The sequence below is a fragment of the Vigna umbellata genome, chromosome 1 (assembly GCF_029865625.1).
Source record: "Vigna umbellata cultivar VRB3 chromosome 1, Vumbellata_1.0, whole genome shotgun sequence".
Classification (NCBI taxonomy): Eukaryota; Viridiplantae; Streptophyta; class Magnoliopsida; order Fabales; family Fabaceae; genus Vigna; species Vigna umbellata.
The window spans coordinates 745,672-766,452 of NC_142165.1; the positions used below are offsets into that span (position 1 = coordinate 745,672).

The 20,781-nt window shown below is 33.7% G+C and overlaps 3 protein-coding genes across 7 annotated transcripts; 1 reads left to right on the plus strand and 2 right to left on the minus strand.

Annotated features, from left to right (window-relative positions):
• Positions 1 to 4,107: 4,107 nt before the first annotated feature.
• On the plus strand, positions 4,108 to 7,988 carry LOC124839148 (serine/threonine-protein kinase AtPK2/AtPK19-like). Of its 4 annotated transcripts, none has more exons than XM_088116727.1 (7): positions 4,108 to 4,234; positions 4,787 to 5,744; positions 5,825 to 5,928; positions 6,003 to 6,123; positions 6,276 to 6,449; positions 7,198 to 7,305; positions 7,521 to 7,988. In XM_088116727.1, the coding sequence occupies exons 2-7, from the start codon at positions 5,067 to 5,069 to the stop codon at positions 7,794 to 7,796; spliced, it is 1,461 nt and encodes a 486-aa protein (XP_087972853.1). In that variant the 5' UTR covers positions 4,108 to 4,234; positions 4,787 to 5,066; the 3' UTR covers positions 7,797 to 7,988. The 4 variants fall into 4 exon arrangements, with proteins under 4 accessions (XP_087972853.1, XP_087972858.1, XP_087972849.1 ...); XM_088116732.1 differs by lacking the exon at positions 4,108 to 4,234 and adding an exon at positions 4,259 to 4,617; XM_088116723.1 differs by lacking the exon at positions 4,108 to 4,234 and having other exon boundaries at positions 4,259 to 5,744.
• A 125-nt stretch (positions 7,989 to 8,113) lies between these two features.
• On the minus strand, positions 8,114 to 10,846 carry LOC124839149 (low affinity inorganic phosphate transporter 8-like). Its single transcript, XM_047314883.2, has one exon. The coding sequence runs from the start codon at positions 10,342 to 10,344 to the stop codon at positions 8,671 to 8,673; it is 1,674 nt and encodes a 557-aa protein (XP_047170839.1). The 5' UTR covers positions 10,345 to 10,846; the 3' UTR covers positions 8,114 to 8,670.
• Positions 10,847 to 13,163: 2,317 nt separating this feature from the next.
• LOC148204349 (putative inactive receptor kinase At5g58300) lies at positions 13,164 to 17,471 on the minus strand. Of its 2 annotated transcripts, XM_088116747.1 has the most exons (4): positions 17,028 to 17,471; positions 16,332 to 16,441; positions 14,465 to 15,863; positions 13,164 to 14,008 (listed from the first exon to the last, which is right to left on the minus strand). In XM_088116747.1, the coding sequence occupies exons 3-4, from the start codon at positions 15,777 to 15,779 to the stop codon at positions 13,386 to 13,388; spliced, it is 1,938 nt and encodes a 645-aa protein (XP_087972873.1). In that variant the 5' UTR covers positions 15,780 to 15,863; positions 16,332 to 16,441; positions 17,028 to 17,471; the 3' UTR covers positions 13,164 to 13,385. The 2 variants fall into 2 exon arrangements, with proteins under 2 accessions (XP_087972873.1, XP_087972866.1); XM_088116740.1 differs by lacking the exon at positions 16,332 to 16,441.
• Between the last annotated feature and the right edge of the window lie 3,310 nt (positions 17,472 to 20,781).

Here is a 20,781-nt window from a genome sequence, read left to right on the forward strand (position 1 = left end):
GAACCATTTATTATGACTAATCAAACAAGACAAATATTCCATGTCATTAATCTAACAAATCAAAAATGGTCAATCGTATTAGAAGGAAGAAGCATGCACGAAAATTATGATGAAGACCTAGATATACTTGAGACAACATCTTTCTCATCAAGAACCATTCAAGACAAGGATGACGACGTAGCCAATGACATCCATTCAATTCAAAGTAATCACAATGAAGGCATATAGGAGAAAACAATACCCTCATAGGTATATTTTTATTATTTTTTCCACTTTTACAAAAAAAAAATCTTGTTCTAACTTTATAGAGATAATTTGTTTTATTTTTCATATATGATGTATTAACAATGTGCTTTCAAGTATGACGAACTTTGAATCAGGAAAGAGCGAACATGGTAAATCTGTGACTCATTTCCCTAATGTCACATCTCGATGGATTTTCGTGGAAGTTGGTGGTCGAGATTGATTCTCGATCGGGTATACCTAAAGGCCCACATGCAGAAAAGTTTTGAAGCTATTTGAGCATGTTGGCCAAAACACATGTCTCTATTGTCATTGCATCTTGGGATGACATCTCGGAAATGGAGAAGAACCTCCTATGGCAGGATATTCTAGTATGTTTACTTAAAACATATATAGTGTTTAATATGTTTTACTTAATTCATTAACATTTCTTTTTATTTTCAACAACAAAATTTTGATGTTCTTAACACTGAGAAAATTAGGAAGAAAGTCTTATCCCGCACAGCCATTAGATGGAGGGACTTTAAGACAAGGCTGACATGTCTCTATGTGTTCGGAGACAAACAACATGGCACTCCTTATGGGAAGTACAAAATAACTAAGGAGGAACGAATGCAATTTCGTGCATCTAAAGAGTCTGGGGATTGACAAATTTGCTTCATAAATTTTTTTTCTAGTCACACAAGATATTCATTTGTAATTTACACTTATAAATTTAAATGGTGTGACAAGAAAAAAGGATAACAACCCAACAAAGATAAAGGTTAAATGATGCTCCACACACACTCTTTTAAGGTGGTTATGCATTATTGGAGAGATGAATGAAAAAGTGTTGTACAGAGGCTTTAGAACTTGAGTCTCCTGATCTAGTACCTGCATCATGCAATTTCGTGCATCTAAAGAGTCTGGGGACTGACAAATTTGCTTCATAAATTTTTTTTCTAGTCACACAAGATATTCATTTGTAATTTACACTTAGAAATTTATATGATGTGACAAGAAAAAAGGATAACAACCCAACAAAGATAAAGGCTAAATGATGCTCCACACACACTCTTTTAAGGTGGTTATGCATTATTGGAGAGATGAATGAAAAAGTGTTGTACAGAGGCTTTAGAACTTGAGTCTCTTGATCTAGTACCTGCATCTGCTAGGTACGAGATGTGGAAGGCTACTCGAACTAAGTCTGATAGGCTCATGACATCAAAATCAACTGAATTAATATTAGAAAAAATTTTATGTATAAACTCTAACCCCAAAACCATAGTTCACATGAAGTGTTTTATGTAACAAACTTGATTTTGTAGTGTAAGATGAGTTAGTTGAGCAACAGACTCAAGGTTTCTTTGTTGGCCAAGGTAAGGACAATATACTCACAATGACCATTGGAAAGTCATAGCACCCAGGTCGTGTGCTTGGCGTTAGAGGTGCAATTGGTCTTCAAGACTACCTTGGCCCTTCACAAAGAAGTAGTGAATCCTTGAACGAGAGTTGTTGAGGAAGATGGAGTTCCAAATGAACGAAAGACTAAACCAACGTATGACTGTTATGGAACAACGCTTTATGGAACGCCTACAATAACAATAAGAAATACTATTACAAATCATATTAAACTTTAAATATTAGTATGCAAACATAATGAAGATGTGTTATTTTTACAGTACTTCAAGAATCTATTACCTATAACGGATGACACAATGAAGAAGATATGACAAGAGTGAACAATGTATCTTTAAGAACGATGGAGTTAAGACCTAGGACCCATAATAACAACAATTATATTTTTCTTCAAGACATTCATTAGTTTAGTTTTAATACTGAGTTTTGATAGCTTTAGTTTTAGTTTTAGTTTTGATTAGTTCATACTTTTAATCTTGAAACTGTGCTAGAAACATTCAATACAAAAAATTGTGTCAGACATCTTCTGTTTTTTGGATTTGGAAAAATTGTAAAAACAAATAAATTATTTTAAAAGAATGCTACAATTGATGTTTGTTAATACTAACAGACGTCCATTGACATTGGTCTATACCATAGCCGATGTCAATTGCTCTCCATTTTCAATGTAAAGATGATACTCAACAATGCTCCACTTTCGCTCAGCGTTAAAGCATTCACAAAAATTTTGAATCAAATCCCCTAAACGTCGGTTTCTTTTTTGTCTGTCATCAATGGACGCCGGCTTTACCGAAAGCCGACGTCCTTCGATGTCGGTTTTCTTTTACGATGCCAATTTGACATCTTCGACTATGATATCAAAGTTTGGACTGACCTCAAAAATAAAATATAACGGACGTCAAAACTCGTTTTTGTAGTAATGAGTGTTTCTTATAAGCAACTTGCTCATTAGAATTTTTTTCTCTAATCCATCCAAAAACAATTCGCTCATTCACGTTAAGTTTGATTCAAAGTCATTTCTATTTCAATAGACTTATACTTAAAAATTATAAATTATAAAATTATAAATATTATTTATTTTAAAAAATAGACTTATAAAATTTATTATTTATACTAATTTAATTAAATAAAAACAAGGTTATTAAAATCTTGCAGAACCAGACAGAGATATTAGCCCACATTTCTTATGGATGGTGAGTCAATCTTTTTTATAGACCAAAAATACGAACTATAATGAAACATATTAGCCCGTATTACCACCTCTATTTATGATCAAACGAAAAATAGCGTAAATGGTTTTGGGATTTTCAAAAGAGTTTTGATACGAGGTTCGTCCTTATTAAAAATGATCGATTTGTCTTCTTCAATCCCAGGTTTTAAAGTTTTGAGTTCACAAACTTTTGGAAACAAAGTTGCTTGCTATCTTGAAAAGCTTATGACTTAAAGAGCTCTATGGAATCATTATTATTAGCAACAGTTTGATTCATGAATGTGTAAATGGGTGGCAAATTAGTATTTGAGAGAGAAAAAATCCAATTTAATCTCTAAATATTGAAAAAATACAAATTTATTTTTGAATTTTATAACTCAATGTCAAGTGGGTCTATAAAAAAATAAAATTTAGTTTCAAATTGATCATATATTTAATCGTCACACTTTTTAAACATTATTAAAGGACTAAATAAGTTTAAATTGATATCAGATTATATTTTAGGGATCAAAATCACCTTAATGATTGTTTGTTTATTAAAGATGTGCGAAATGAGAAATATCCATTTAGAAGCAAATAAGAAAAAATAATGTTTAGCAAAACTTGCGTTTGAAAACTACTTAAAAGAATCAAACAAAAGAAGCAGGACATGTTCATATGCTATGTTAGTTTAGATGTCAATTTATTCCATTATTGAACAAGATTAGATCATCACACGCGTCAATGACAAAAAAAAGTTTCAACACGTGATTTTTGGATTAAATAATAATGAATTTAGAGATGAAATTTTGAAGAACCAAAACATGGAATTTGATTTGCATACGCAAAGAAAAGACATGACAAAGAATTGCGTACAAGTACATCCTCGCTGTATGTATTCTGTTGCTTTGCTTGAGGTTCATTTAATCAGATCCCAAACGCAAAGCCATATATAGAAGTTTCAATTTTAACTCCATTTTCAAATTTTATATATTAATGTTAATATAAAAGTTAGTGGTAGTAGTTGCAATAATTAGAAAATTAATGTAACATGTTTTGTGGAAAATTTTGAATCATAATTTAAATAATCCTTAAAAAAATTGTTATAAAACACTTTCTATCTTGTTAAAAAAAGTAAAATCTTATTTTAAACGTGTTTTTTTCTATTAAAATTCATTTTTCAAAACACTGTTTATCCATGTCTTGATACTTTAACGTTGTCCTCTTTTCCTCAAAGTCAACTAATGTTTATCTGTTGTATTCGACACCGAAGCCGTGAAAAAGAATAACCGCCGCCAAAACTAATTTAATGTTTTAAAAAATATTATGAACAGAAAAGAAGGTAGAAAAAGAAAACCTTTATAGTTTCTTTTGTTAACGGCTCTAGCCTTCATTCTCCTCAATGTAAGTTAGCTTTCAAACTCTGTGTCCAGAATTTGTTCTGTGTTAGTATTTGGGTTTTGTTACTTGTTTTGTGAAAAAAACAAATCTTTCCTGCCTTGTGTTTTATGTATGATGATTAAGTTTCCCTCTGGAATGTCTTCTAAAATTATACCTTTGTCCTTGTTCTTTATACCCTTTTCGATTTCTTAATCATTTGGGAGTTGATTATAACCGAAACAATAATGTCTTTTGGAGTTTATGTTATCTCATCATTTGAACTTCTCTGAATTGTAGTTTTCTATCAGTGTTTGTTGTGATCTGCGAGTGCATGTTTGATCCCATGAACTCCCAATCGAGTTTGTTTGGAACCTAATTTGAAACTGCCAAGAGACGATATTCATTGGGTTCCTCCTCCTCCCACTCGCCCTGCTGCAATTTCATTCCTTTTGTTTTTTCTGAGTTTAAATGTTTGTTGCAATCTGTGATGCTGTTGTGTTTGTATTTTTAATTCCCTCCATTCTACACTTTAATGCAAAAACCTTGAATTCACTGTTTTATTGTCCTGAATTGCAGAATTGACAACCGTTCTTCATGAATTTGACAAGTGTTGATACATCCACCGTTTCCTGTAGAGCGGGAAGCAACAACAAATTCCTTTTCTGGATCTTGGTTTGCTTCTTGCTACCAAGTTTTCTAGAAGCTCCTGAAGTATATGTTCATTCCCAATTGATAGAGCTCATTGTTGGGTTTCCATCTTCCTCAATTTGGGGTGTAATCTTTGGGCAAATCACACCTATAGTTCTAAAGTTTCTTGGTCTCATTTTCTGCACTCTCCTTGTTTTATCAAAGAGCTATGGTTTCTTCCCAGTTCTCTGTCTTAAATGAAAATAGTTCGCCAAAGTCTTTCCTGAACCAGTTGGTTCTACCAAAGGGACCACCTGATCTTTTGCCTTCTTCGAATTCTGAGGACTTTGAATTTTCTGATGTGTTTGGTCCATCTCCTGTTGAAGCCTCAATAACAGTAAGCTCCGAGAAACATGGAGATTCCACACCTACACGAGGTTCTGGTGGAAAGATTTGCAATGATCCTGATTGCATCAACATCCGCTCTCAATCTTTATTTGCTCCCACAACTTGTATTGGTCAGTCCTTGCAGCTGAGGAAGCTCAACTTACATGAGACAGAAGATGCATTGGACCTTGTGGAGGTCTTAACAGAAGCACAGAAAGAAATTGAACATTCTGTTAACAATGCAGCAGTAGAGAAAAATAATTTACATTTCAATGATTACTGTCTGAATAATCAGATTATTGGAGTTGAGGATTTTGAACTTTTGAAGGTTGTTGGGCAAGGTGCTTTTGGAAAGGTGTACCAGGTGAGGAGGGCAGGTACTTCTGAAATATATGCTATGAAGGTCATGCGCAAGGATAAGATCATAGAGAGAAACCATGCTGAATATGTAAAGTCTGAAAGGGATATACTAACAAAGGTGGACAACCCATTTGTTGTGCGGCTCAGATACGCTTTCCAAGTAAGACTTTTGATCGTATCATATGTTTCAGTGTCAGGATAGGAAAATGGACAGTGATATCATATTTGCATAACGACAAGCTTTTTTTGTTGGACTTACAGACCAAATATAGGCTGTACCTTGTGCTTGATTTTGTCAATGGTGGCCACCTTTTCTTTCAGCTCTATCACCAAGGCCTATTCAGGTATTGTAATTTGTAAGCCACATGCTATGACCATATTATGCTTATACATGTTTGTCTCACACAACTTTTGTCAGGGAAGATTTGGCACGCTTCTATGCCGCAGAGATTATTTGTGCCGTTTCTTATCTTCATGCAAATGATGTAATGCACAGGGATCTTAAGCCTGAAAACATTCTTCTCGATGCAGATGGTCATGTAAGATAACATAAACTTACGTCTGTGATTCTGTCTCTCTGCTTTAGGCATGCCACATGCTTGCTTATTTATTCTGAAGGGATTTGTGATTTGTGATTTGTTTCTAACTTCTATCTTGTTGAATTATGGCATATTTATGTGCTTGATATCAGGCTGTGTTAACAGATTTTGGCCTGGCTAAGCAATTCAATGGCACTGAAAGATCAAATTCTATGTGTGGAACTGTAGAGTACATGGCCCCTGAAATTGTAATGGGAAAAGGTCATGATAAGGCTGCTGATTGGTGGAGTGTGGGAATTTTACTATATGAAATGCTTACCGGAAAGGTTAGAATCTTAGTATTTTTTTTGTCTTGTAGTATAAAATAGTGATTGCACTATATTATTATTTTTCCAACTTGACATATCTCTCTCAAGCATTTACTACTGAAGAAGGAGCTCCAATTTCATGGAAATTGTTAGATAAACTTGATTATCTGAAATGCAATTAAATGTTTTCTACTTTCATGAAAATAACTGAAAGTTATTCGTTGTTCATTATGCTTGGATTACATCATTTTACTCAGGTTTTTACTGAAATGGCTTTGTTTCTAATGAATTGCCAAAATAAGTTTGTATGTCTGATTTGCACGAAATTTATTTTGCTTCTGGAGAAAGAAACATAAGCTAACACAATACTATGTTAACTAACCCTAGAATGATGGCTAATGATATCAATCTCCAACTTTATTCTGCTAAGATTATGGTGAATGATTTCTATTAGCCAGTCAATGACCTGTAGCTCTCCGAAAACTATATCTTACATTTCCTTAAATTGTGGTGCTGTGTCAACTTTGATTGTTTAAACATGATTGTATTTGAAAATCCTGTTTCTAAGTGACTGCCAATAATATCATATTGCTCAAGAGATTGAGAAAGTTATCTAGATCATGTGATTGTTTGTGACATATTTCTGGAGATTTACAAGTCACTTGGATGTATTTATCTAAGGCTGATACTTAAGTTTGCTGATGTTTGAGTGAGTTATTGCAACATTTATATCTAGACTTTATTTTAGTGTTTACTCCAATTGCAGCCTCCTTTCTGTGGCGGAAATAGACATAAGATCCAGCAGAAGATAATTAAAGACAAAATCAAGCTCCCAGCATTTTTGTCAAATGAGGCACATTCACTGTTAAAAGGGGTACAGATTTTCTCCTACATCTAATCATTAGTTTTTTCCCCCTTTTGAGTAATATGGTTATGAAAAACACTCACTCTTGAGGGAAAAGGCTTTTGTTGTTTCTGCATGTATGATTCTGAAAAATCCATTACTTGTATGATAGTGAAGTATTCTTTTATTTAGAACCAATCTTTTTATACACATTGGCTTCACAAAATGGAAGTTTTCTTCTTCAGCTGTTGCAAAAGGATGTCAGCAAACGCCTTGGCAGTGGATCAAGAAGCAGTGAGGGGATTAAAAGCCACAAGTGGTTTAAGTCTGTGAACTGGAATAAATTGGAAGCCCGTGAAGTCAGGCCAAGCTTTGTGCCAGATGTTGCTGGGAAGCACTGTGTTGCTAACTTTGAGGAGCGGTGGACTAGTATGTCTTTGCTGGATTCTCCAGCTTCTACTCCCAAAAAGGATGACACTACCTTCAAGAAATTCTCATTTACTGGTGCTCCAGTTCAGTAATGATAGAAATGCATGATTTCTACAATAAATGTCCAATCAGAGCAGCCAATTCATGTAATTTGTGATGGCTTAGAAAATTATATCTGTGATACTGCCACACTTATAATTTATAAAACATAGGATACAGCCTCAGGTGTATACATTGAACATTCTATGAATCATTTAAACTGATAAGGAACATTATATTTAAAATCATCTTCAGAAATTTTAGCCAAATATAACCAGTTGAACACTTTTTTTCCTATACAGAAACGAATTTAATCTATTCATCTTAATTTGAAAAGTGAAACCGGATCTAATTCATTTAGAGCATTTTATCCCTTGCTGATTACCATCATTGAAAAAGATACCACCTAAGTTAAATTTCATCTAAAGACAAATTCAAATAGAAAAAGAGAAATACAAAATATAAATATGAAACGTGTGTTTGTTTAAAGGAGATAATAAGTTTCATACTTTCCAACGTCTTATAAAGATCATTGTGTCTTCTCCCGTTATAGGAACTGTGTTGGATTATATCCGAGGATGTTGGAGCCGTAAAAATATGTTTTTTTAAATTTGAGACTTTAACTGAGTGTCCAACACCTTAATATGCTAAAACCAGAAGCAGTAGGAACAGAGATTACAGTATAAGTATTCATTTTGGTTCTTCTACTGGTGCAAACACATTCGCACAGTCAACGAAGAAGCTCTTATTCTAGCAACTAAACCACACGAAGATTACTATTCTTTAGTCTCTTAGACAAGAATATAAAGGGAAACTAAAACACAAGCAGAACATAGAAACGTGTAAGTATAACTTACTGAAACAAACATTATTCTTTTTGCACCTTCCTCTTATTATTGACGCTTATAGTTGGGGTATTAAGATTAGCTAAACCACTGAGTTTGCTGGACTTATATCAGCGTTAGAGTTTTTGGTTTCCTTTCCTGTATCAGTTGTTTTATCGTTTGCATTGTCTTGAGAAACATTGCCAGTGAGTTCTTTATCTTCTCCAGAGATTTCTTCAAGTGACCGGCCTCGTGTTTCTGGCACTAAGAAAGTGCAGAGGAATCCTAGCATATTAACAACTGAAAGTGCTATAAGTGCGGTCTTGATACCTTCTGATTCGTCTTGCGGATTACTTGTATAGCTTTGTACAACAAAAGCACCAATGATAGCTCCTGCTTTACCAGCTGCTGCTGATATTCCATGGCATGTTGAACGGAACCTGGCAGGGAACAGCTCTGCTGGCACTATAAATGTTGTGCTATTGGGTCCAAAGTTTGCAAAGAAAAGGGTGACTTCAAAAAGAATGACAAAGAGGGTGTGTTTGCCACCACAATAATCATATGTTTCATCTGGGTTGCATTCATCTCCCCCCTTTTCTGGATAATTGAGTCCCAAAAACAACATGCAAACAGACATAGCAAAAAATCCGCCAAGTTGGATTTTGTACCTTCCAATCTTGTCAATGAAGTACACTGTGCACCAGTATCCAGGGACAGTGGCAAACAGTGCCACTGCAAACATTGCTTTGGAGAGTAGAAAAACCTCCTCTATGGCATTCATTTGGGAAGCACCGGGTAAAAATCCACTTGCATGGTAGATATCTTTTTGTGCTAGCTGAAGACTGTAGAAGGCAATATCCAAGAAGAACCAGGTGCTGGTTGTTCCTAAAAGGTGAAGGCCGTGCTTCTCAAGAAACTTTGAAGAGAAGAATCCATAAGAGAGGCTAGGTGTGGCAGCAACCCTGGTATTTGATTCTTCTAAAGGTATATCATTTTCAAGAACTTTAGCCATATCTTCAACCGCTTTCTTGTGATTTCCTTCCACTAAGGCAGTGTACCTTGCAGTTTCTGGCAGTTTCATTCTCCAGTAATAAGTGAAGGCAGCAGGAAATGCACCAAACATTAGCACTATTCTCCAAACAAAGTCTCCTTGTGGCTGAGTAGATTGCACTGGATCAACTGCAAAAACGCTGGCTGGATAAGCTAATAGGAACAGTTTGGAGACCAACATGGATACACCTCCAGCAAACAATATTCCCACTCCTTGCATAGCAAAAACAGCAGCAACAAAAGCTCCCCTAGTCTTCTGATTGGCATATTCAGACATTATAACAGCTGAGAGAGGATAGTCTCCTCCTATGCCAAATCCTAGCCAAAACCTGAAGAAGCAAAGACTAGCAACCACACTTTTGGCTGTGGAGCCAAAAGAAAGCCCTGATGCCAAGGCACACCCCACCATGGTGGAAAGGGTTATGCCATAAACCTTTTTTCGGCCGAGTTTGTCACCCAGCCAGCCAAAGAAGAGCTGCCCTGAAAGGGTGCCACACAATGCAACTCCTGCTATTGCATTGCTTACATTCTTTGGAAGCTTACCTGGACTGTGACTCATGGGGTCATAGTAGTACAGGCGACCTATGAGCTTGATAAGTGCAGTGATGCAAAAGAGATCATATGCATCAGTGAAGAACCCCATCCCCGCTATCCCAATTACCTTATAGTGATATCTTTGTGTCTTGGCTTTGTCAAGTGTCGAGAGGACACCACGGTTGGTGGCCATGGCTCTTAACAAAGGTTAGTGTCTGATGGTAAAACGTGAGCAGGAGAAGAGAGTAGAAACATTACAGTTTTATATACCATATTAATGAAGGAACTTAACTTGTCTTCTTGGATTTTGACAATTCAGACATTGCTTTCTTAAAGCTGGAATAACACATAGGTAACATCGAGTCTCAAATATCGTCTGGTTCAAGGAAAAATGCATTGATATATGAGAACACACAATGTTTATGTGGAAGCTTGAAAAGCCCTCCTCCTTAATGGCTAAGTTGCTATTGGTTTCTATCTTAAGTTGGTTTCCAACATAATATATAAAAGTATAGCTTTGTTATTATCTTGTGTCTTTCATCTTAGTGCCTTCTTTCACCATTCTTTGTTCCTTGGCAAGGGATTCTAATTCCTTGGTTCCCTTTGGATATTCTGCGATATGCATGGAGATTAATTGATGAAATCCATGCACGTAATCTCCAATTATGTTTTTCCTCTGTTGAGTTGACACGTGATTGTTTACAGGGCCAAATCCGCGTATCCTTCAAGGAAAAACCTTTCAATTTTTTAATGGTTACAAATGTTTACACAAAAAATTTGCATCTTTGAATTATGCCTTAGAGATTTGAGGAGATTGATGTAACTTCTTTAATTAAAAACTAATTTAAATTACAGATATTTAAACATATATTCCCTACACATTTCAAGCAAAGATGTGTTAGGAAAAGCACAATTTTGGAAGGGTTTAGTAGTCTAGATTATCTTTTTCCCTTGTAATCTTCTGAAGTTTTGTGTTTTCTGTCTATTTAAGAAGTAAGAAATATGAATTGTTTGTATTCATCAATTTTGTTTAGTTTAATGACTTCAGAGTTCCGAGCACATTGGTATTGAGGATATCACACTCCAACTTTTGATGATTTTAAGTTTGTTTAATTGCGTTGTAAACTATGCAGAGTAGAAAATCCTCACCTGCATGTGTTTAATGAGACATTATAGGGCTGTAACTTTCATCCATCTCTAAATAATACAAAATTAAGTTTTCATTTCTGAGAAGGAATAATAAGTATTTCTAACTACTTGAATTTTATAATGGATGAGTTGAACATCTTGTAGTTAATCTTAGTTTTAAAGTGAAACTTTAATGTTTAAGGATTGTAAGTTTTCATTCACTGACTATGTTAAATCTTATATATAAATTATTTATACAAGTGATAAACATTGTTTAGTGATTTTTAATGGATTAGAAAATGATAAACAATGCGCCATCATACTAATATTAATTATGTAATGAATCTTAAAAGAATTTAGAGAGTAAAAAACATGTTCTTTCAAAATTAGAGAGATATTAATATTAATTCTTTCTTCAATAAATAAACTTGATAATAAGGAAAAAATCAAAAAATCAAAACACGTGATCAATTATGTTAATCATTATCAATGTTCAATTAAAATTAATTAAATCAAATTTTTATATTGAAATTATAATCTTTTTTCGTTACACTAAAAATAAAATATATTAATAATTATTGTACTGAAAAAAGTATTTATTGATATCTGTAATAAAGCATTGCTCAATGAAAACATCATCTCTTATATTTACTCACCCTTACAAATTACAATGATTATATAAATTCATATTGTTCATTAAAGAATTGTTACAGTAAAGATAGAAAGTAAAAGAATACCTGTGCTAAATGAGTGGAATTTGAATAAGGCTACAATCATATCATCCAAGCTGACCTTTGTCAACCTTCCTTAATTACTTACCATCATCCATTATTATCATGCAAAACAGCCAGATCTTTCGGTTTTTAGATGTTACACTTATTTGCAACTCATTTGGTTGTACGATAGAGACGTAAGAGGTTTTCACTTCAACATAAAGACTCTTCTAATGGTGCCACATAAGTCATGACATGGAATTTGAATAAATCTTGAAGCTCATATATTTCGATTTGTTTTTGTAGGGTCATCATATCCATAACCCAGGTATTTGACATATAGTTATATAGAAATTGTAAAATCTCTTATATAAAGTTAATAATTTCTTCCTAAACTCTTTTTAATTATAATAAGAGATAAATATATTTTTAATTTTTAAATATTGTCACAAAATAGAATTCACCTTTCTTTCAATTCTAATCTCAATTTTTAAAAATAAATTGATATAGTTGTTTTAATTTTTTGGATTTGTTAAACGGAGTTTTAAATTGACATTTGAGATTAAATATATCAAAAGTGTAAATATATCCACTTTTGATATGTTAAAAAAAATTAACACAAATAAGTTAAGAAAATATATCTATATATTTTAAAAGTTTGGATAGCAAATTCTATCATATTTGGAATGGAATAAAGAAAATTTTCAATTTTAACTTTCATTAAAAAAAGTACACGAAGTTGCAGTGAATATTTTTTCATAAAATCTTTTTTATAGCCAAAGGGAAAATTTCCATTTCTAGTAGCAGAAACAAGAAAACGTAAAACACTTTCTTAAACCTTTTTTATTGATTAAAATTTACTACAAACCAAAAAAACAGGAAAAAAGAGTGTTTAATAAGAAGTGAAAAATTTAGTAAAAATTATGTTGAAGAGTGTGCTCCTTGATCAATTGAGTACCCATTCTTGGTCTTTCAACTGTGGAAATAAGATCCCATTTCTTTGGGTTTATCCTAGATCTATTTTACAAGAAATTTTATGACCAAAACATTCTGTCCGAATTCAACTGTAGGTGTAAACTGTGTGCATATGGGAATTCTTAGATTTCCAATCTTTCTTATGTGGAATAATGTGACGATAAAAGATCATGCGAGATACATAAATGAGTGATACTGAACTGCAAGGTTTGAAAACTTTTACTTCTTCAGTGTCACTAACTTGATACAACGTTTCTCACTGCATTTGTGGAATAAGAAACTACTACGTCATCTGAACATACCATGATACAATACAGTTATCATAACTTGAATACTCTAAAGACACAACAAGGTTATTCCTTGTGTGGTATAGAAAATAAGAAATCCATGGCAGGGCAAACATACGTATACAAAATAATCATGGAGTTTGTAGATTAGAGTCAGACTCAGATGATGTGTTATGGTTATTCAATTCAGGAAGCCTAATTTCCTCTATGTTCCTAACAGTTTCATCCATTGTTGGCCTATTATCTGCCACCTTAGCCACACATGCCAGTGCAATCTGAAGCATCTGCACCATTTCCTCTTCAAAATACTGCCCTCTAAGCAGCTCCTCATCAAAAACTTCAGCAGTCCATTCCTCTCTAACCACAGACCTCACCCATCTTGGAAGATCAACCATGTCGTCATATCCAGGATATCCTATTGGAGCCTTTCCAGTGAGCATTTCAAGAAGGAGCACTCCAAAGCTGTAAACATCAGACTTCTGAGTGATTCTCCTGTACTCGGTTATTTCGGGAGCACGGTAGCCATTGGCTTTTGACATGGTTGATTGAGTGGTCATCATAGGAGTGAGTCCTACATCAGTGATGCAGCCATCATGTTCTTGGGTTATGAGCACATTGGAGGACTTGATGTTGCCATGAGTAAGTTTTAAATCCATGTGCTCAGTGTGAATGGAAGCAATCCCCTTTGCAACTCCAAGTGCAATCTTCATTCTTGAATCCCAGTCTAATGGAGCTCTTCCCATTCCTCTGTTCCCTGTTGTTTAGGAAGGATAGAAGAATTAAGCAAAGATGTAGCTTTGTTATAGTTCACTATGTGTCAGCTAGTTGCATGATGAATTGCTTATTGCTACATAAGTAACATACTGCAGCTGTTGAATGGTGAACAAAAGACACCATTTTTTGTCCATTATCTTGCCGAATCCCTAAAACTACTGCTAAACAATCTTCAATGGTGATAGAAATAGAAAAATAGGCTACTTTTTCCATGACATCAATCTAGATAATTGAAATTCTCCTTTAATAACCAGCATAAATATTGACTTCAGCTTTTGCCTTTTGGTTACTCACACCAAGTAGCTTGATAAATATAATGCAGATGCAGAATGGTGAAGAAAAACTTACTTTGTCCATTATCAATAAAAGAGATTGGTGTATGGACTTGGCAACAGAAAGAGACAATGTATCAATAATCAATGTAAATAAAACGTACCATGCAACAAGGAAAACAAGCTGCCTCCAGGCATGTAGTCATATACTAGAAGTTTCTCATCTTTGGAGAAGTAAAAGGCTCGAAGGGGCAAAACATTAGGGTGCCGACCAATTCTTCCTACAACCTCCATCTGCTGCTCAAACTCCTTCTTTCCAACTAGAACTTCCCTCAACCTTTTAACTACCACTGCTGTTCCATCCTCCAAAACAGCCCTATATGTTGTTCCATAGCTCCCCTTTCCAAGAACTTCAGCTGAAGCCTTTAACAAATCTTCAAGGTCAAAGCTGTAAGAGCAACCTTCAAAGAAAAACAGCCTGTTTTTTTCAACCTCTTGCACCCCACTCCCGAAACTCTTTGAAACCTCAATCTTTCCAGAACACGGTGCCTTTCCTGTAAGTATGCCACTGCTTTGACTTTTGTTCTTCTTTAAACAGCATACAAACATCACCAAAACTAGGAGAGAGAGGAAAGCACAGCCCCCAATTGTCAGAGCAAGTATAGAAGCTAGGCCAAAGTAACTCTTTGAAGTGGTAGCACTTCTATTTTGGGGAGCTGCTTCTGGAGAGAGTGGTTGATGAACAGGTGAAGGAGAAATGGAGGAAGAAAATGAAGATGGAGTGGAGACTGCAGAGCAGTTATTGAGAGGTGGTCCACACAAGTGAGAGTTCCCAGCAAAAGAAGTGTACGGATACTTGTTGATGGACTTTGGAATTGAGCCATTCAAGTTGTTATAGCTCAAATTCAAATACTTGAGACTTGTAAAGTTGAAGTCAGGAATAGCCCCAGAGAGGGAATTGTTTTGGAGATACAACCAGGTTAGTCTACTGAGATTCTGAAAGATACGTGGGATACTTCCCGAGAAATTATTAGAGGAAATGTCTAATGCTATGAGTTTAGGGGAGAGGGAAGAAGGGATTAGACCTGAGAAGTTATTTTGCTGCAGGTTTACATATTGGAGTGAAGGAATAGAGAGAATGTCAGAAGGAAGGTTTCCTCTGAGGCCATTGGAATGAAGGCTCAGAATTTTAAGAGAATCTAGTTTACCCAGGCTATTCTCTGGAATGGAGCCCTGGAAACCTGCCCCTGGAAGATGGATGCTAATGACACTAGTTTCATTTTGGTTGCAAGTCACACCAGCCCAAGAAGTACAAATTGGAGTGGACTCACTCCAATTTAATCTTGGGGCGTGTGGAACATTTGAGAAGAACTCAAGCAGAGCTTGTCTGTCGGAGTTCAAGTCAGCTACAATCAGGCCAAAGAGAGACACTATGAAGCTTAGCAGAACAAATGAAACAGCACGGAATTGGAACTTCATTGCTTCTTGTTTGGTGTGGAGTGGAGGCAAGTGATAGTTTCAAGTCCTGATCTTAGCTGTTCTTCATCCTTGCTTGGTTCAGCTCTGGAAAATTATGGTAAAGTGTTAGCTGATCATATGGCTGAGAAGGATAAAAATGTTGAAAGTCATAATGAACTACTTTTTTGTTCTGTGACATTGAGTTACTTGAGTAAGAAAGAGTTTAGTCTAAAAACAATGATGTGCCAACTTGGAAGGTAATGCAGAACTTAGACATGAAATGGTGGTTTAGACTATTAGTTTACAGAGTGGATTTAGAAATTGACCAAAAATCAAGTCGAATAAGTTCAGCAATTCCGTTCTTAGAGAACTTGAATTTTAAAGTGAGTGTCTTCTGTTGGTACATTTTTTCAAATAAATCAGTCGTTTCAAAACAAGTAAGAAGATTCCTTTACCAAAAAAAGTATTCCTTTACCAAAAAACAAGCAAGAAGGAAGAGGGAAAAAGGAGGATTGTGATTGAGAATCCGAGAAAAAAAGAACTGAAAAAAGAAAAAGCTGAAGTTTGACTCACTTTTGTACTTCATAAAGAAAAGGCATTGTCGCTAAAAGTAGGCTGAAATCTCCTGATTTAAAATGATGTTGTGAATCATGAGTGTTGATTTCTAGTTTTTGCCACCAAACCTGGTGATTGCATACTCGAAAAGTTAACCTTCAAATACTGAAAAACTACTTTTTTCCTTTGGAGCTAGATTGAAACATTTACTGTGACAAAGGACATTCAAAAGGGATGAAGATGGGTAAAAAATTTCACATTCAAAACAAGAATACCACCAAATGTTAACTAATACAACTTGCTGATTCCTCAAGTGAAGTCATACAAACATAACATCATTCACCTTACGGACAATGCCAGAAATATTAAACAAACAAAACAGTTAGGAGAGAAGGAAGTGACAGAATCAGCAGATCATATTAGAATAACTCTCATTGGCTACATACATGAATCACTTGACTCCATTCAACTTAATTAAAGACCAGATTTTCAGAGATACATAGATCATTGCAAGCATTGTACACAAAAAAAAAATGTTATGCAGATTTGTGAAGAAGATGCTAAAAGCAAGGGATCAAGTTCCAAAAACAATTATGATGAGCAGCAGAGGCAACCACCGACAAATGGACCATGTTCATCAGAAATGCCTTATTTTCCAATCCATAATCAAGCAAGTGTTCACATTTGGAGTTTAGAGGAACCAAGAGAAAATACCTGTGTATGAAATTCAGTGTGAAGATACCAAGAATTGCAGCATTACCAGTTCACAAAAATGAGAAGGAAATATTTAATCCAGTTCAACAAAAAGAGGAGAATAGCAATGAAATTCAAAATCTGTAATGAAGATCTAATGAATGGCGTCCAACAGAGCAAAAGTATAGTTTTTGTGCACGCAACATATGACATGAAAGCATGAAATAAATAGAGATTGAAACTAAACAATTAGGAATTGGTGATCATTTTCCTACTTAACTACAAATCTACTCTGGCAGCAATAATGAGGGAGCTAACCTACACCAAATTACAAACTCCTTTTTCTCCCTAACAATCACATTAATGTCCACTTTTTGCAGTTGAAATTAGCTCAACGTAAGAGGAAAAAAGAACATGGCTTTGCATGACTTCAACTCTAACGTTTGAAATGAAGCAGCAAGTCATAAATTAAATTAGTTGGCATGTCTTTGGAAATGGACCCTATATTATTCACTAATTAAACAACTCACACAACAACTATACGTCTTGTTTAAACCATCAATATGAACAGTGCAATTTCAGTTCTTAAAACCACAGGACCCACTCAACCCATACACCAAATTTACTTCTAACCGCATCAAAAGCCAAATCAAATTTTGAAAATGTTTGTTTGAAGAGATCCTACCTCTGTGTGTGTTTAATATTTCAAAATATTCAATATTTACTACACAAATAAAATAGAATTTGAATCATTATAGAGTAGTATTCTAAAAAATTTTGAAATAGATTATTAATGGTAATGGGTACACATTGGAAATTGATGGGAAGGAAATACGCATAAAAGCTATGACGAGCTGTAGCTGAAGAGAAACACTACCGGAACTTTCCTTCTGCCTGTCACATAAATAACAAAATTTCGTAATTTTTTAAAGTAAAAGTTGATGGAGGGATTAAAATATGTAATTAAGATATTGGAAAAATGAAACCTAAAAGTAAATGATATTAGTCTCATTGTTTTTTTTTTTGACAATACATAGAATATTAATATAAATTATTATAACTAATTCATTAAGTAGGATGACAACGGTCGGACGGAATGTGTGTATTTTCTGTGTTATGCCTCCTAAATATATTTGTCCCGTTAGGTACATGTGAAAAAAGTAACTACGGATATATAAAAAACTTATCAATACCTATGATTAATTGTGTATATTTTTATATTTTACTTTTATAAATTTTGAATAAAATTAAAAACAAATCTTTGAAATTTAAATTCAGATAGAAGGATAATGTTCACAATCAAATTTAAATCAAATTACTTAATTGAAATAATAATGTAAGTAAATTTGGCTATTTTAAAAAGTAAATTTAAACTAATTATATCAAAATAAAAATTTTAAAAAATTATCCTTTATAAAATAATTTCAATTTTATATCTTTAAATGCAATATTAAGACAAACAAACCTTGTTTTGTTTTGAAGTTTAACATAAGTCTAACATGAAATAGTGTTTAACCGTCTAGGACATTTGTTAGAAGCACTAAACAATACTCTTTAATGTGCCTAATGGATACAAGAACGTCTATTGAAAGAAGAATGTTTAACATATGTTTGACAAGTGCTAAACACTATAGAGTTTGTAACAAAACATCTAATCGCGAAAGCATCTAATAAAGAGTTAGGTTGTCTAAGAATCATATAATCTCGCTAAACACTAGATATCCTAAATGCTTTAAAAAGGTACTCAAAACAGACAAACTTTAAACGATAGTTATTGTGTCATGCCTAAATCTTAAGTTGTTTAACGCTTTAATGCAAGTACGTTCAAGTATTCTTTTATCTGCTATTTTGTGCTCTCTTTTTCTGTACAAATTACCAACTTTATTCAAAAGTCTACTCAGAATCAGAAGAACGTTTAGAGACATAAGGATATTCAAAGAATATTCATACATGTTTTTTGTCTGTCTCATCCATACAAAGCACAGTTGCTCTATCAGGACGCAACATAACTTCTAACTCTATCATAAAGGCTATATACCTAGAAGAAAGTTAAAAGCTCTGAATAACGGATCTTTCTCGAAAAATTCTATATAAAGAGGATTGTTGAAGAGAAGAAATAGAACTTTTGGTATCAATATTACCATACACTCATTACTTGTCTCAAAGTTATTTCTTTTAAGACTCATCTTAGATAAGATCGTTTACAAGTTTTCATAAGTTCTCTGTATTGGTTTTATATCCTCTCTACGAGAGTAATCTTTTGTCTTATAAGATTTCAAAAACACTTTAATGTTTTAGATTCAGAAGTGAATTCAAATACTTGTAAAGTTTAACTTAGTAGAGTTAAACGTTTTAGACAGATGGTATAGTGTTGATACCAGGTGTGATGAAATTCGTCTAACCATTTTGGCTAATTTGTAAACTAAGAGTAATTAAACTTGTTTTAGTGAAACTCCTTAAAAGAATTTTAAGAAAAAAATGGACGTAACTGAATTGCAGTAAACTTGTATAAAATCAAAGTGTGTTTTTTTTCCTTTGTATTTAAACAAATTTTTCATTCAATGTTTTTTTTATACTTAGTGTTTAACTATTGTTCCAAAGTGTTTAATCCCTACAAAATAATATTAAATACTATTTACAACAAGTTTTAAAATACTGTTCAAATCACTTTTTTTTTTCTCTAGTATTTTTACGTGTTTCATACAAAAATAAAAATATAAAAAATTAAATTCTAAATGATTATTCCATAATTAATATTTATTTCACTAATAATATTATTTTGATCACTTCAATTTAAAAAAAATTCAAACAAAATTTATTAATAATTATTAACGGATAAAAAGTACATGCGGATGATATTATCATTACATATACCTATCTCGTTAGCAAGCAGGTAACTAAACAGTATATCTATTATTCACGAATATCCATTGAAAATATTCATTTAATATTCATCACATATTTGGGTGTTACTCTCTTCACCACCACACCTTTCTCCCTCCACCTCCCCAATTTATTTTAATTTCAATTATATCCTCATATTAAAATTTTTTACTTTTACTATTTTAATTTATTTCAAACCTAGTTCTCCTACTTTACTCCTGCACCCAATCTTTCCATCTCTCATTTTCGTTTAATAATTTGTCTTTCGTTTTACTCTACAACCCAATCTGTCTTCTCCCTTTCACTTCTCCTTCTCCGTTTCTTTCTTCTTCATTTTCCTTACATTATTAAAATAGATTAAAAATATATTCAAAAATAATAAATCAAAACATTTAAATTAAATTATTAAAATATTTCCAAAATAAAGAATAAACTAATAAAAGAAACCCTAAAATAAAAAATGTAACTTTTAAACGGAGGTGACATCCTTCAACGGATGTCAACATCCGTTTAAGGAAAAACGGATGTCGACATCCGTTTTACCTTAAACGGATGTTGACATCCGTTGAAGGATGTTGACATCCGTTGAAGGATATTGACATCCGTTGAAGGATTTTGACATCCGTTGAAGGATTTTGACATTCGTTGAAGGATGTCTTAAAGGTTATGTTTTTTATTTTAGGGTTTTACTTGAAGGTTTATTTGAATACGCACCTTGAGGAAGCAACACACTGCACCACTCCACACACTGCACTACAAGAGCGACACTGCACCACGAGAGGGAGATTGCTTGATAATTCTTTCCACCACCACCAACCTTTGCAACTTGTAAAAGAAAGAGAGGAAGAAATATAATGTTAAAATGAAAGAAAAATGTTAGGATATTTATCCT